Source organism: Oncorhynchus mykiss, unplaced genomic scaffold (assembly GCF_013265735.2).
Source record: "Oncorhynchus mykiss isolate Arlee unplaced genomic scaffold, USDA_OmykA_1.1 un_scaffold_85, whole genome shotgun sequence".
In the NCBI taxonomy this organism is placed as follows: domain Eukaryota; kingdom Metazoa; phylum Chordata; class Actinopteri; order Salmoniformes; family Salmonidae; genus Oncorhynchus; species Oncorhynchus mykiss.
This window is the reverse complement of record NW_023493658.1, coordinates 488,501-505,838: the sequence shown is the minus strand read 5'-3', so window position 1 is coordinate 505,838 and position 17,338 is coordinate 488,501. Positions and strand designations below refer to the sequence as shown.

At 46.3% G+C, this 17,338-nt stretch overlaps 2 protein-coding genes across 2 annotated transcripts in view; one reads left to right on the top strand and one right to left on the bottom strand.

The window, feature by feature from the left end:
• The window catches only part of LOC110519450 (CD5 antigen-like), a 115,582-nt gene extending 100,190 nt beyond the window's left edge, over positions 1-15,392 (bottom strand). The window contains exon 1 of the mRNA XM_036971869.1: positions 14,954-15,392. Coding sequence (XP_036827764.1) covers positions 14,954-15,158 — 205 coding nt within the window. The 5' untranslated portion in view covers positions 15,159-15,392. The remainder of the gene's footprint in view (positions 1-14,953) is intronic.
• Positions 1,240-5,413, top strand: LOC118946761 (N-alpha-acetyltransferase 15, NatA auxiliary subunit-like). Its single transcript, XM_036971872.1, has 2 exons — positions 1,240-1,328; positions 4,334-5,413. The coding sequence occupies exons 1-2, from the start codon at positions 1,278-1,280 to the stop codon at positions 4,610-4,612; spliced, it is 330 nt and encodes a 109-aa protein (XP_036827767.1). The 5' UTR covers positions 1,240-1,277; the 3' UTR covers positions 4,613-5,413.
• Positions 15,393-17,338: the final 1,946 nt, after the last annotated feature.

The window sequence follows — 17,338 nt, the reverse complement described above, 5'->3', positions numbered from 1 at the left end:
GACACTATGACTCTGTACCACACAGAGTAGCAGGTAGGAGAGACACTCTGACTCTGTACCATACAGAGTAGCAGGTAGAGGGAGGGACACTCTGACTCTGTACCACACAGAGTAGCAGGTAGAGGGGGGGACACTCTGACTCTGTACCACACAGAGTAGCAGGTAGAGGGGGGGACACTCTGACTCTGTACCACACAGAGTAGCAGGTAGAGGGGGGGACACTCTGACTCTGTACCACACAGAGTAGCAGGTAGAGGGGGGGACACTCTGACTCTGTACCACACAGAGTAGCAGGTAGAGGGGGGGACACTCTGACTCTGTACCACACAGAGTAGCAGGTAGAGGGGGGGACACTCTGACTCTGTACCACACAGAGTAGCAGGTAGAGGGGGGGACACTCTGACTCTGTACCACACAGAGTAGCAGGTAGAGGGGGGGACACTCTGACTCTGTACCACACAGAGTAGCAGGTAGAGGGGGGGACACTCTGACTCTGTACCACACAGAGTAGCAGGTAGAGGGGGGGACACTCTGACTCTGTACCACACAGAGTAGCAGGTAGAAGGGGGGACACTCTGACTCTGTACCACACCGAGTAGCAGGTAGATGGAGAGACACTCTGACTCTGTACCACACAGAGTAGCAGGTAGGAGAGACACTGACCCTGTACCACACAGAGTAGCAGGTAGGAGAGACACTCTGACTCTGTACCACACAGAGTAGCAGGTAGGAGAGACACTGACTCTGTACCACACAGAGTAGCAGGTAGGAGAGACACTCTGACTCTGTACCACACAGAGTAGCAGGTAGGAGAGACACTCTAAATCTGTACCACACAGAGTAGCAGGTAGGAGAGACACTCTGACTCTACCACACAGAGTGGCAGGTAGGGGGGGGACACTCTGTTGCCAAATGTTGCAGATAAAAACAAGATTCGTTGTTCTGCATGTTTGTTCTACGTAACATATTTCTATCTGAATGTTCCAAAACGTTTTGTCCTGCTGAACTTGCCCCAGGCCTCACTCTTCCTCCTTCCTCTTTCTCTTCTTCTCCTGCTGAACTCGCCCCAGGCCTCACTCTTCCTCCTTCCTCTCTCTCTTCTTCCCCCTCTCTTCTTCCTCTCTCTTCTTCCCCCTCTTCTTCCTCTCTATTCTTCCCCCTCTCTTCTTCCTCTCTCTTCTTCCTCCTCTCTTCTTCCTCTCTCTCTTCTTCCCCCTCTCTTCTCCTGCAGCGGCCAAAATGATGGTGTTTCTGGACTCTTCTAGAGAAACCAAAGCATGGAGCTGGCCACCTCACTAGATCCGTCACTCAGCAACAGGAGTATCACTGTACGTGGGAAGTTTTGGTCTTTGTTTGGCTTGGTTTTGTGAATGGCAATCTGTCCAAATACATACATTATTTTGCTGTCGTCTAGTGGGTTGGGTTGTTAATTTATATTGCTGTCGTCTAGTGGGTTGGGTTGTTAATTTATATTGCTGTCGTCTAGTGGGTTGGGTTGTTAATTTACGTTGCTGTCGTCTAGTGGGTTGGGTTGTTATGTTGCTGTTGTCTAGTGGGTTGGGTTGTTATGTTGCTGTCGTCTAGTGGGTTAGGTTGTTAATTTACGTTGCTGTCGTCTAGTGGGTTGGGTTGTTATGTTGCTGTTGTCTAGTGGGTTGGGTTGTTATGTTGCTGTCGTCTAGTGGGTTGGGTTGTTAATTTATATTGCTGTCGTCTAGTGGGTTGGGTTGTTAATTTACGTTGCTGTCATCTAGTGTGTTGGGTTGTTATGTTGCTGTTGTCTAGTGGGTTGGGTTGTTAATTTACGTTGCTGTCGTCTAGTGTGTTGGGTTGTTATGTTGCTGTCGTCTAGTGGGTTGGGTTGTTAATTTACGTTGCTGTCGTCTAGTGGGTTGGGTTGTTATGTTGCTGTTGTCTAGTGGGTTGGGTTATGTTGCTGTTGTCTAGTGTGTTGGGTTGTTATGTTGCTGTCGTCTAGTGGGTTGGGTTGTTAATTTATATTGCTGTCGTCTAGTGGGTTGGTTTGTTAATTTACGTTGCTGTCGTCTAGTGTGTTGGGTTGTTATGTTGCTGTTGTCTAGTGGGTTGGGTTGTTATGTTGCTGTTGTCTAGTGGGTTGGGTTGTTATGTTGCTGTCTTCTAGTGTGTTGGGTTGTTATGTTGCTGTTGTCTAGTGGGTTGGGTTGTTATGTTGCTGTCGTCTAGTGGGTTGGGTTGTTAATTTATATTGCTGTCGTCTAGTGGGTTGGGTTGTTAATTTATATTGCTGTCGTCTAGTGGGTTGGGTTGTTATGTTGCTGTTGTCTAGTGGGTTGGGTTGTTATGTTGCTGTCGTCTAGTGGGTTGGGTTGTTAATTTATATTGCTGTCGTCTAGTGGGTTGGGTTGTTAATTTACGTTGCTGTCGTCTAGTGTGTTGGGTTGTTATGTTGCTGTTGTCTAGTGGGTTGGGTTGTTAATTTACGTTGCTGTCGTCTAGTGTGTTGGGTTGTTATGTTGCTGTCGTCTAGTGGGTTGGGTTATTAATTTATGTTGCTGTCGTCTAGTGGGTTGGGTTGTTATGTTGCTGTTGTCTAGTGGGTTGGGTTGTTATGTTGCTGTTGTCTAGTCGGTTGGGTTGTTATGTTGCTGTTGTCTAGTGGGTTGGGTTGTTATGTTGCTGTCGTCTAGTGGGTTGGGTTGTTAATTTATATTGCTGTCGTCTAGTGGGTTGGGTTGTTAATTTACGTTGCTGTCATCTAGTGTGTTGGGTTGTTATGTTGCTGTTGTCTAGTGGGTTGGGTTGTTAATTTACGTTGCTGTCGTCTAGTGCGTTGGGTTTTAATTTATGTTGCTGTTGTCTAGTGGGTTGGGTTGTTATGTTGCTGTCGTCTAGTGGGTTGGGTTGTTATGTTGCTGTTGTCTAGTGGGTTGGGTTGTTATGTTGCTGTTGTCTAGTGGGTTGGGTTGTTATGTTGCTGTTGTCTAGTGGGTTTGGTTGTTATGTTGCTGTCGTCTAGTGGGTTGGGTTGTTAATTTACGTTGCTGTCGTCTAGTGGGTTGGGTTGTTATGTTGCTGTCGTCTAGTGGGTTGGGTTGTTAATTTATGTTGCTGTCGTCTAGTGCGTTGGGTTTTAATTTATGTTGCTGTTGTCTAGTGGGTTGGGTTGTTATGTTGCTGTCGTCTAGTGGGTTGGGTTGTTATGTTGCTGTTGTCTAGTGGGTTGGGTTGTTATGTTGCTGTCGTCTAGTGGGTTTGGTTGTTATGTTGCTGTCGTCTAGTGGGTTGGGTTGTTATGTTGCTGTTGTCTAGTGGGTTGGGTTGTTATGTTGCTGTTGTCTAGTGGGTTGGGTTGTTCATTTATGTTGCTGTTGTCTAGTGGGTTGGGTTGTTAATTTACGTTGCTGTCGTCTAGTGGGTTAGGTTGTTAATTTACGTTGCTGTTGTCTAGTGGGTTGGGTTGTTATGTTGCTGTTGTCTAGTGGGTTGGGTTGTTATGTTGCTGTCGTCTAGTGGGTTGGGTTGTTATGTTGCTGTCGTCTAGTGGGTTGGGTTGTTATGTTGCTGTTGTCTAGTGGGTTGGGTTGTTATGTTGCTGTCGTCTAGTGGGTTGGGTTGTTATGTTGCTGTCGTCTAGTGGGTTGGGTTGTTATGTTGCTGTTGTCTAGTGGGTTGGGTTGTTCATTTATGTTGCTGTTGTCTAGTGGGTTGGGTTGTTAATTTACGTTGCTGTCGTCTAGTGGGTTAGGTTGTTAATTTACGTTGCTGTTGTCTAGTGGGTTGGGTTGTTATGTTGCTGTTGTCTAGTGGGTTGGGTTGTTATGTTGCTGTCGTCTAGTGGGTTGGGTTGTTATGTTGCTGTTGTCTAGTGGGTTGGGTTGTTATGTTGCTGTCGTCTAGTGGGTTGGGTTGTTATGTTGCTGTCGTCTAGTGGGTTGGGTTGTTATGTTGCTGTTGTCTAGTGGGTTGGGTTGTTATGTTGCTGTTGTCTAGTGGGTTGGGTTGTTAATTCACGTTGCTGTTGTCTAGTGGGTTGGGTTGTTATGTTGCTGTTGTCTAGTGGGTTGGGTTGTTATGTTGCTGTTGTCTAGTGGGTTGGGTTGTTATGTTGCTGTTGTCTAGTGGGTTGGGTTGTTAATTCACGTTGCTGGCCAACAACCAGACGTTTTCATATCCTATTTAACAAGGCAGAGTTTTTCTGTCGTTAATCCTTCTTTTGATGACATCATTTGTTATTCCGTTTTCTGACTTTTTCAATGTTAAAACAGCAGAACAGAAATGCAGAAACGATAACTAAAACATTGATTACATAATTGACCTATAATGCCTTTCTCGCTCCCCGTCCTCCAATCAGATCTGCACAGAGGTACTAGAGGCGCTTCGGATTGGAGGATTGGGCGAGTCAAAGGAGCGGGCGGAGTCTTACCGTGCGGAGCGTTACAGGCTCTTCCCGTACACGCTAGCCTTCATGCCCACGGGGTACGAGGAGAACACCGAGATCGCCAATGGCGACGTCTCCACAGAGACCGGGGAGCTGGCCAATGACATGTGGGCTGCGTTACGGTTGGAGAAACCTTACGTGCCAAGCACCGAGCCTTGGGGGACACCAAGTCAACTGGACGCCATTTTGTAGCACCTGTTGAAACGTTGAAGTGGAAAAGACAGAGGGTTTGTTTCTCCTTTGCTTGGGCTTTGGCGCAGTTGGTTTCATCTCTGTCTCCGACGTGGCGAACTAGGACTGTGTGTGGAGGAGGAGGAAGAGGGGAAGTGAATGAAAAGGGATTTTATTTTTTTTATCTTGCTGACGGACTACTACTCTAACTGAAAATACAACATCAACAAACACTGTCATCAACTGTTATTAAAAACACACAACCAACAGACAGATGAGATGAGACTATTTATGTAATGAACAACAACACTTGGTATTTTTTTTACAGGGGAGACTTTTTGCCACTCTAAATACAATATTTATTTACTTAACTTATTGAGTGGTTGGTTGGTTGTATGATTTGATTATTTCGTATGCACACAGCATACACACAATCTATTGTATATCAGACCTGTACGATGTACTTCCTCTGTAACCCACAGATCATAAGAGAATAACATTATCTATATACTACTAACATCATAATCAATAACATCATTATCTATATACTACTAACAACATCATAACAATCTACATCATAATGAATGTAACATTTATGATCTATAACATCATGAGAGAAACTAAACTAGAAAATAAACCAAACCAACTATAATGAATTGGGAAAAATACACTGTAGGGAACATTCAGTACACCTTCCTGAATATGAGGTGCACTCTCTCCCCCCTGGTGGTGGTGGCTGCATCATGTTATGGGTATGCTTGTAATCGTTAAGGACTGGGGAGTTTTTCAGGATAAAAATATTCACGGAATGGAGCAAAGCACAGGCAAAATCCTAGAGGGAAACATGGTTCAGTCTGCTTTCCACCAACACTGGGTTACGAATTCATCTTTCAGCAGGACAATAACCTACAACACAAGGACAAATCTACACAAGGTGCTGACCAAGAAAACAGGGAATGTTCCTGAGTGGCCGAGTTACAGTTTTGACTTAAATCTGCTCGAAAATCTATGGCAACACCTGAAAACGGTTGTCTATTAATGATCAATAACTAATTAGAGGGTTTGAAGAATTTTGGTTAAATTTAGTTAATAATGGGCAAATGTTGCACAATCCAGGTGTGGAAAGCTCTTCTAGATTTACCCAGAAGGCCTCACAGCTGTAATCACTGACAAATGTGATCCAAACACGTATTGACTCAGGGGGTTGAGTATTTTGTGTAGATCATTGACAAAAAAAAGTATATTTTTTTGTTATCCCATTTTAGTAAAGGAGTAAAGGAGTGTGAATATTTTCTGAAGGCACAACATCATAACAATAATCTGCATCGTAAATCAATATCAACATCAGGAGAGATTTATACATCTAAAAGTAAACAAACTACAACAATAAACCACATTGACTTGTGAAAAATATGTCCCCTTTTATTAAAGATGTTTCAAACTACAAAGAATGAACAGATGATTATAATACATGGACTAATAATGGAGACACTTCAACATAAAGAATCTAACAGTAGGCTATACTAAATAATATAATAATACATGGACTAATAATGGAGACACTTCAACATAAAGAATCTAACAGTAGGCTATACTAAATAATATAATAATACATGGACTAATAATGGAGACACTTCAACATAAAGAATCTAACAGTAGGCTATACTAAATAATATAATAATACATGGACTAATAATGGAGACACTTCAACATAAAGAATCTAACAGTAGGCTATACTAAATAATATAATAATACATGGACTAATAATGGAGACTCTTCAACATAAAGAATCTAACAGTAGGCTATACTAAATAATATAATAATACATGGACTAATAATGGAGACTCTTCAGCATAAAGAATCTAACAGTAGGCTATACTAAATAATATAATAATACATGGACTAATAATGGAGACTCTTCAGCATAAAGAATCTAACAGTAGGCTATACTAAATAATATAATAATACATGGACTAATAATGGAGACACTTCAGCATAAAGAATCTAACAGTAGGCTATACTAAATAATATAATAATACATGGACTAATAATGGAGACTCTTCAACATAAAGAATCTAACAGTAGGCTATACTAAATAATATAATAATACATGGACTAATAATGGAGACACTTCAGCATAAAGAATCTAACAGTAGGCTATACTAAATAATATAATAATACATGGACTAATAATGGAGACACTTCAACATAAAGAATCTAACAGTAGGCTATACTAAATAATATAATAATACATGGACTAATAATGGAGACTCTTCAGCATAAATAATCTAACAGTAGGCTATACTAAATAATATAATATATATAATGTATAGAATGCGGTGGAGGCTGGTGGGAGGAGCTATAGGAGGACTGGCTCATTGTATAGGCTGGAAGGGAATGAATGTATAGAATGCGGTGGAGGCTGGTGGGAGGAGCTATAGGAGGACTGGCTCATTGTATAGGCTGGAAGGGAATGAATGTATAGAATGCGGTGGAGGCTGGTGGGAGGAGCTATAGGAGGACTGGCTCATTGTATTGGCTGGAAGGGAATGAATGTATAGAATGCTGTGGAGGCTGGTGGGAGGAGCTATAGGAGGACTGGCTCATTGTATTGGCTGGAAGGGAATGAATGTATAGAATGCGGTGGAGGCTGGTGGGAGGAGCTATAGGAGGACTGGCTCATTGTATTGGCTGGAAGGGAATGAATGTATAGAATGCGGTGGAGGCTGGTGGGAGGAGCTATAGGAGGACTGGCTCATTGTATTGGCTGGAAGGGGATGAATGTATAGAATGCGGTGGAGGCTGGTGGGAGGAGCTATAGGAGGACTGGCTCATTGTATTGGCTGGAAGGGGATGAATGTATAGAATGCGGTGGAGGCTGGTGGGAGGAGCTATAGGAGGACTGGCTCATTGTATTGGCTGGAAGGGAATGAATGTATAGAATGCGGTGGAGGCTGGTGGGAGGAGCTATAGGAGGACTGGCTCATTGTATTGGCTGGAAGGGAATGAATGTATAGAATGCGGTGGAGGCTGGTGGGAGGAGCTATAGGAGGACTGGCTCATTGTATTGGCTGGAAGGGAATGAATGTATAGAATGCGGTGGAGGCTGGTGGGAGGAGCTATAGGAGGACTGGCTCATTGTATTGGCTGGAAGGGAATGAATGTATAGAATGCGGTGGAGGCTGGTGGGAGGAGCTATAGGAGGACTGGCTCATTGTATTTGCTGGAAGGGAATGAATGTATAGAATGCGGTGGAGGCTGGTGGGAGGAGCTATAGGAGGACTGGCTCATTGTATTGGCTGGAAGGGAATGAATGTATAGAATGCGGTGGAGGCCGGTGGGAGGAGCTATAGGAGGACTGGCTCATTGTATTGCCTGGAAGGGAATGAATGTATAGAATGCGGTGGAGGCTGGTGGGAGGAGCTATAGGAGGACTGGCTCATTGTATTGGCTGGAAGGGAATGAATGTATAGAATGCGGTGGAGGCTGGTGGGAGGAGCTATAGGAGGACTGGCTCATTGTATTGGCTGGAAGGGAATGAATGTATAGAATGCGGTGGAGGCTGGTGGGAGGAGCTATAGGAGGACTGGCTCATTGTATAGGCTGGAAGGGAATGAATGTATAGAATGCGGTGGAGGCTGGTGGGAGGAGCTATAGGAGGACTGGCTCATTGTATTGGCTGGAAGGGAATGAATGTATAGAATGCTGTGGAGGCTGGTGGGAGGAGCTATAGGAGGACTGGCTCATTGTATTGGCTGGAAGGGAATGAATGTATAGAATGCGGTGGAGGCTGGTGGGAGGAGCTATAGGAGGACTGGCTCATTGTATTGGCTGGAAGGGAATGAATGTATAGAATGCGGTGGAGGCTGGTGGGAGGAGCTATAGGAGGACTGGCTCATTGTATTGGTTGGAAGGGGATGAATGTATAGAATGCGGTGGAGGCTGGTGGGAGGAGCTATAGGAGGACTGGCTCATTGTATTGGCTGGAAGGGGATGAATGTATAGAATGCGGTGGAGGCTGGTGGGAGGAGCTATAGGAGGACTGGCTCATTGTATTGGCTGGAAGGGAATGAATGTATAGAATGCGGTGGAGGCTGGTGGGAGGAGCTATAGGAGGACTGGCTCATTGTATTGGCTGGAAGGGAATGAATGTATAGAATGCGGTGGAGGCTGGTGGGAGGAGCTATAGGAGGACTGGCTCATTGTATTGGCTGGAAGGGAATGAATGTATAGAATGCGGTGGAGGCTGGTGGGAGGAGCTATAGGAGGACTGGCTCATTGTATTGGCTGGAAGGGAATGAATGTATAGAATGCGGTGGAGGCTGGTGGGAGGAGCTATAGGAGGACTGGCTCATTGTATTTGCTGGAAGGGAATGAATGTATAGAATGCGGTGGAGGCTGGTGGGAGGAGCTATAGGAGGACTGGCTCATTGTATTGGCTGGAAGGGAATGAATGTATAGAATGCGGTGGAGGCCGGTGGGAGGAGCTATAGGAGGACTGGCTCATTGTATTGCCTGGAAGGGAATGAATGTATAGAATGCGGTGGAGGCTGGTGGGAGGAGCTATAGGAGGACTGGCTCATTGTATTGGCTGGAAGGGAATGAATGTATAGAATGCGGTGGAGGCTGGTGGGAGGAGCTATAGGAGGACTGGCTCATTGTATTGGCTGGAAGGGAATGAATGTATAGAATGCGGTGGAGGCTGGTGGGAGGAGCTATAGGAGGACTGGCTCATTGTATTGGCTGGAAGGGAATGAATGTATAGAATGCGGTGGAGGCTGGTGGGAGGAGCTATAGGAGGACTGGCTCATTGTATTGGCTGGAAGGGAATGAATGTATAGAATGCGGTGGAGGCTGGTGGGAGGAGCTATAGGAGGACTGGCTCATTGTATTGCCTGGAAGGGAATGAATGTATAGAATGCGGTGGAGGCTGGTGGGAGGAGCTATAGGAGGACTGGCTCATTGTATTGGCTGGAAGGGAATGAATGTATAGAATGCGGTGGAGGCTGGTGGGAGGAGCTATAGGAGGACTGGCTCATTGTATTGGCTGGAAGGGAATGAATGTATAGAATGCGGTGGAGGCTGGTGGGAGGAGCTATAGGAGGACTGGCTTATTGTATTGGCTGGAAGGGAATGAATGTATAGAATGCGGTGGAGGCTGGTGGGAGGAGCTATAGGAGGACTGGCTCATTGTATTGGCTGGAAGGGAATGAATGTATAGAATGCGGTGGAGGCTGGTGGGAGGAGCTATAGGAGGACTGGCTCATTGTATTGGCTGGAAGGGAATGAATGTATAGAATGCTGTGGAGGCTGGTGGGAGGAGCTATAGGAGGACTGGCTCATTGTATTGGCTGGAAGGGAATGAATGTATAGAATGCGGTGGAGGCCGGTGGGAGGAGCTATAGGAGGACTGGCTCATTGTATTGCCTGGAAGGGAATGAATGTATAGAATGCGGTGGAGGCTGGTGGGAGGAGCTATAGGAGGACTGGCTCATTGTATTGGCTGGAAGGGAATGAATGTATAGAATGCGGTGGAGGCTGGTGGGAGGAGCTATAGGAGGACTGGCTCATTGTATTGGCTGGAAGGGAATGAATGTATAGAATGCGGTGGAGGCTGGTGGGAGGAGCTATAGGAGGACTGGCTCATTGTATTGGCTGGAAGGGAATGAATGTATAGAATGCGGTGGAGGCTGGTGGGAGGAGCTATAGGAGGACTGGCTCATTGTATTGGCTGGAAGGGAATGAATGTATAGAATGCGGTGGAGGCTGGTGGGAGGAGCTATAGGAGGACTGGCTCATTGTATTGCCTGGAAGGGAATGAATGTATAGAATGCGGTGGAGGCTGGTGGGAGGAGCTATAGGAGGACTGGCTCATTGTATTGGCTGGAAGGGAATGAATGTATAGAATGCGGTGGAGGCTGGTGGGAGGAGCTATAGGAGGACTGGCTCATTGTATTGGCTGGAAGGGAATGAATGTATAGAATGCGGTGGAGGCTGGTGGGAGGAGCTATAGGAGGACTGGCTCATTGTATTGGCTGGAAGGGAATGAATGTATAGAATGCTGTGGAGGCTGGTGGGAGGAGCTATAGGAGGACTGGCTCATTGTATTGGCTGGAAGGGGATGAATGTATAGAATGCGGTGGAGGCTGGTGGGAGGAGCTATAGGAGGACTGGCTCATTGTATTGCCTGGAAGGGAATGAATGTATAGAATGCGGTGGAGGCTGGTGGGAGGAGCTATAGGAGGACTGGCTCAATGTATTGGCTGGAAGGGAATGAATGTATAGAATGCGGTGGAGGCTGGTGGGAGGAGCTATAGGAGGACTGGCTCATTGTATTGGCTGGAAGGGAATGAATGTATAGAATGCGGTGGAGGCTGGTGGGAGGAGCTATAGGAGGACTGGCTCATTGTATTGGCTGGAAGGGAATTAATTTATAGAATGCGGTGGAGGCTGGTGGGAGGAGCTATAGGAGGACTGGCTCATTGTATTGTCTGGAAGGGAATGAATGTATAGAATGCGGTGGAGGCTGGTGGGAGGAGCTATAGGAGGACTGGCTCATTGTATTGTCTGGAAGGGAATGAATGTATAGAATGCGGTGGAGGCTGGTGGAAGGAGCTATAGGAGGACTGGCTCATTGTATTGGCTGGAAGGGAATGAATGTATAGAATGCGGTGGAGGCTGGTGGGAGGAGCTATAGGAGGACTGGCTCATTGTATTGGCTGGAAGGGAATGAATGTATAGAATGCGGTGGAGGCTGGTGGGAGGAGCTATAGGAGGACTGGCTCATTGTATTGGCTGGAAGGGAATGAATGTATAGAATGCGGTGGAGGCTGGTGGGAGGAGCTATAGGAGGACTGGCTCATTGTATTGGCTGGAAGGGAATGAATGTATAGAATGCGGTGGAGGCTGGTGGGAGGAGCTATAGGAGGACTGGCTCATTGTATTGGCTGGAAGGGAATGAATGTATAGAATGCGGTGGAGGCTGGTGGGAGGAGCTATAGGAGGACTGGCTCATTGTATTGGCTGGAAGGGAATGAATGTATAGAATGCGGTGGAGGCTGGTGGGAGGAGCTATAGGAGGACTGGCTCATTGTATTGGCTGGAAGGGAATGAATGGAATAGTATCAAATGGATCAAGTGTTTGACTCCGTTCCACCTACTCCGTTTCAGCCATTACAATGAGCCAGGTTTCTGAGGCTCCTCCCACCAGCCTCCACTGATGGAATGCAAAACAGACCTAATTGAGCTAGTTTCTGAAATGAACCGAAACCCCATGTTACCCAGAACCCCATGTTACCCAGAACCCCATGTTACCGAAACCCCATGTTACCCAAACACCATGTTACCAACACCCCATGTTACCCAGAACCCCATGTTACCCAGAACCCCATGTTACCCAGAACCCCATGTTACCCAGAACCCCATGTTACCCGAACCCCATGTTACCCCAAAACCCCATGTTACCCAAAACCCCATGTTACCCAAAACCCCATGTTACCCAGAATCCCATGTTACCCAGAACCCCATGTTACCCAGAACCCCATGTTACCCGAACCCCATGTTACCCCAAAACCCCATGTTACCCAAAACCCCATGTTACCCAAAACCCCATGTTACCCCATGTTACCCCAAACCCCATGTTACCCAGAACCCCATGTTACCCGAACCCCATGTTACCCCAAAACCCCATGTTACCCAGAACCCCATGTTACCCGAACCCCATGTTACCCCAAAACCCCATGTTACCCAAAACCCCATGTTACCCAAACCCCCATGTTACCAGAACCCCATGTTTCTCTGGTGGTAAAAACCAAACTAAATGAATAATGGTGGTTGCAGTCACTCCTTTTAGATTTCTTCCAAGGTTCTAGAAAGAGAAACTAATTCTGAACTTGTTATTAAAATTAGAACCACTCCAGGTTTGTCACCACATTTTAAACACCAGTCCACTGCTGACCATCAATTTAAAACACAAAACTGACCTAAGATCAGCATGTAGGGTCAGATTAATTCTACTCCTACTCCGTCCCCTGGGCTGCTCTCTCCTCTCCCGGTCCAGCTTCAGCTCTGGAGCTCAGAGAGACCATCTCCATGGCATTGACATAAAGATCCATGCTGCTCACCCTGTTCACTCTCTTCTGCCTCCTGGTGGGCTAGGGAGGCACAGCACCAACAGTCAGACATTTACTCTCTGGTATCTCCATTCTCTCTCCCTCCCTCTCCCCCTCTAGTTTAAATGACTTGTAACGTCTGAGTAAATGTCTTTACCTTGTAGTACAGGTAGGAGGAGGTGGTGATGGCTGTCAGTAGGATCAGCAGCACTACAACGTGTCTGATGATGAAGGCTGGCAAGGGAGAGGCTGCAAACAGAAACACCTTTGATGAGGGGACTGATCATCATCACATAGATCTGTGGAAAATCTGTCAATGACAAAGTTATAAGTCTGGTTCATGTTCAGTTACCTGTGATGGTGAGGGAGAGGAGCTCACTCTCAGAGGAGAAGTTATGAGAGAAAACATAATTGTCATAAACACAGCTGTAGTTCCCTTGGTAGGAGTCATCTGCAGCAGGGAAGAGGAAGGCAGCAGAGTGATTGACAGCTGGCTGGGTCTGGGTTCTGTTGGAGCCGGTGAACGTGAGGAGGAAGGAGCCTCCTGGGTACTGTGGCTGAGTGGAGCAGGTGATGGTGAAGTTGTAGCCCCTGAACATCTCGGGCCCCTGAAGACCCCTCCCATTGAGTCAGTCAGGAAGATATCAGGCTGGACCAGGAGATCTGTAACAATAAAAGAGAACAAGAAAAATCTCTTCAACTAGTTTCCTATAGATATGACAATAACATCAGCATGTAACAGTGCCAGCCACCCTCCCTCACAGGGCAACATGAGTAGTGGGCCTACAGTCACTGAGACAACATATGTTGATATCAGGCTTAAGCAGGACATCTGGAACAAGAGGAGAGAAAAAGAAAACGTAGCTCCTCAACTACTTTCCTCATTTAGATATGACAATAATATAATAATAATAATATGAATGAAGGAAATCAGTTGAATATCACTGAGTCACTGAGATCTTCAGTAAGTCCAATCTACTGGCAATGTTTGTCTATGGAGATTGCATGGCTGTGTGCTTAATTTTAAACACCTGTCAGCAACAGGTGTGGCTGAAATAGCCGGATCCACAAATGTCCACATACTTTTGGCCATATAGTGTGTTTTGTTATTACCTGAGCAGATCACTGTGAGTCCAGGAAGGAGATCATACGTTCTTCTACACTCCCTCAGTGAAGACTCAGACCCAGAACAGTAAACTCTAATCCCTCCGGTGGTGTTTCCAGGTGCTACTGAAACAGTGGAGCCACAACCCAGCTGTCTACACACTACTGCAGCTACATCCCTCTGGTTCCTGTCGTCAGTTCCCACAGTCCTCCACTCTCCCTGGTCGTACCACTCCACTCCACCAGCACAGCGACTGCCTCCTCCCACCAGCCTCACATCATCAGGCTCTGAGAAAAGAAAAGAGAGAGACAGTAATCTTACTATTTTCTCACTAAAACACACCTATATTGTCTCTCATATTCTTCACTCCAGGTGAGAAACAATGTTGATTGAGTGACAAACTGTTTCTTACCTGAGCAGGTGAGTCCAACAGCATTACCAGGTGGGCAGGTGTTGTGTTTTCTGTCTGAGGTGTCACAGTCCAGGAGAAGGGACTAATTGCCTTTACACTGGAACTCTTTATCCCAGGTCTGACCCTCACCTTCTCCATAGAGCCCCCCCTGTAGAGCTGCAGGAGCCCCACAGCCAAGCTCCCCACAGACTATCTCTGCATCCTGCCGGTCAAAGTCAGCTTCACACACTGAGGCCCAGGACTGATTGGACTTCACCTCCACTCTCCCAGAGCAGAGACCAGCTCCATCCACAAGCCGCACAGACTCTGGAGAAAAAGAGTTGGTTGAACATTCAATCAGTTTTGTTGATGACACTGTCAAGGACTAAACACAAATATGTTGGATAAAATATTGTAGTTTGCTATGTTTGATACTGTAAGAGGTAGAAATGGGTTCTTAGTCACTCAGGATCGGGTTGGGAATAATGCAGGCAGGAGACAGGAATAAGTTCACTTCACTTTATAGAAAATAAACAGCTGGACATCCATCAGGCAGCTTCACTTCAGTACCATCTGAACTACAATGATCTGCACATGAACATCTCCCATAAACCAATATGACAAACACAAATATAATGTTTAAATACATCTGACATCTCTCCCTCTATTTAAATGAAATAAAAACACATAAAGCATGATACATGGTAATATTGTATAATGTATAAATAAATCTCTCAATATGACCAGTCTCTTACCTGAACAGGTCACATGATGATAATATTTACCATCACAGACACCAGGTCCTCTACTGTTGTCACACTGTCTAATAGAAGACTCATTTCCCCTGCAAATACTATATAGTGTGACTCCTCTTCTTCCATCTTCAACCAGACGTCCTCTAGATTCAGCTACAGGATTCCCACAATCCAGCTCTCTACACACAACATTAGCCTCTATCATTATTCTCCACCACCAACTAAAACATAGACGTGTCCACTCTCCTCTGTAGAAGACTTCCACTGTCCCAGAACAGGAAGTGGTCCCATTCACCAGTCTGACTGAGAGTTCAGCTGTAAACAGCAGAGAGGAAAACACAGTGGTGAGGACAGATGATGACAGTGATTCTGTTATTCTAACAGCAGTAATGCTTTGTGGTTGACAAGTATTAGTAGTTCCATAAAACACTACTTGTTATTGGGGTTTAGAATGGTTTGTATGGACACATGAATTTCTCCATGTGGGATAATAAAGTTGACTAATATTGAACTGCTATAATCACTGTAGATTTATACTCTACCTACCTGGTGGACTGACACTTTGAGCCTGGAGATCTGAGGAGAAAGAGAGAGACAGAGGAGAAAGAGAGAGAAAGAGATAGAGAGAAACAAAGGAGAAAGAGAGGAGTCAGATGAAGAGAGAGACCGAGGTTAAATGAACATCAACATGAACTTTAATGATGTGATGGGGAAGACAGTCTTATCATGAGGTTTCACATGTGTTTGGTTACATAGTGACCAATGTTCTTCTGAGGGATAAAACAGCAAACATTAAGAGTGTTTACTTATCAGACCCACATATATAATAAATATACTATAATTTACTGTATTCATATGCTTTTAGTACTCACACATGAATCATATCCTGTTTGCAGGTCATGTGTTGTTTTGAGCCAGCAGTAAAAACACACTGACAGGACAGTTCCTCTTATGGCCACTAGGTGGTAATCTGGTGTCACAGACGCAGGACTGTAGACTAGAAAGAAGCATTGTCCCAATTATCTCTCATTTCTCCTAAAGTGTGCACATGTTCCCTTCACTGAAATGACTGGTAACTAAATATAGTGGATAAACCCACTTGATAACAGTAGAGTCCTCTGAGTGGAACGGTGGGAGACAAACAGTACCTCCTCTCTTTTCTCTTCCTCTCCCCTTCTCTCATCCTCCTCTTCTCCCCCCTCTCCTCCCCCTTCTCATCTTCTCCTCGTCTCTTCTCCTCTTCTCCCATCTTCTCCCCCTCTTGCCTTCTCCCCCTCTCCTCTTCTCACCCTCTCCACTCCCCTCCTCTCCTCTCCTCCCCCTTCTTCTCATCTCCCCCTCTCTCTTATCCTCTTCTCCTCCCTCTCCTCTCCTCCCCCTTTATTCCCCCTCTTCTCCCCCTCTTCCCTTCTCCTTTCCTCCCTACTCTTCTCCTCCTCTATTCCCCCTCATCTTCTCCCGCTCTCCTCTCCTCTCCCCTTCACCTCTCCTCTCCTCTCCTCTCCCCTTCTCCTCTCCCCTCTCCTCTCCTCTCCTCTCCTCTCCTCTCCCCTTCTCCTCTCCTCTCCTCTCCTCATCTTCTCCCGCTCTCCTCTCCTCTCCCCTTCTCCTCTCCTCTCCTCTCCCCTTCTCCTCTCCCCTCTCCTCTCCTCTCCTCTCCTCTCCCCTTCTCCTCTCCTCTCCTCTCCTCTCCTCTCCTCTCCTCTCCTCTCCTCTCCTCCCCCTCTCCTCCCCCTCTCACACCTCTCCTCTTCTCATTCCTCTACTCTTCTCACTCCTGTCCTCTTCACCCCGTCTCCTCTCCTCTTCTACCCCTCTCCTCTCCTCTCCTCTCCTCTCCTCTCCTCTCCTCTCCTCTTCTCCGCCGCTACTCTCCTCCCCCTCTCACACCTCTCCTCTTCTCATTCCTCTACTCTTCTCACTCCTGTCCTCTTCTCCCCGTCTCCTCTCCTCTTCTACCCCTCACCTCTTCTTCTCTGCTCTTCTCCTATTCTGCCCATCTCCTCTTCTCCCCCTCTCGTCTCCTATTCTCCTCCTCTCATCTCCTCACCTCTTCTCCACCCCCCTCTTCTCTTTTCCTCCTCTCCCCCTCTCCTCTCCTCCTCTCCCCCTCTCCTCTTCTCCCCCTCTTCTTCTCTTCTCCCCTCTTTACTCTTATTCTGCCCCACCTCATATTCTTCTCCAATTCTCCCCCTCTCCTCTCCTCCTCTCCTCTCCTCTCCTCCTTTCCTCTCCCCCTCTTCACACACTACATTGACACTCTCACACCAGACCCACACACATCCATAAACTACATAGACCACACACACACACACACACACACACACACACACACACACACACACACACACACACTTCTGCATTGATCATTTACTTCTTCTGCTC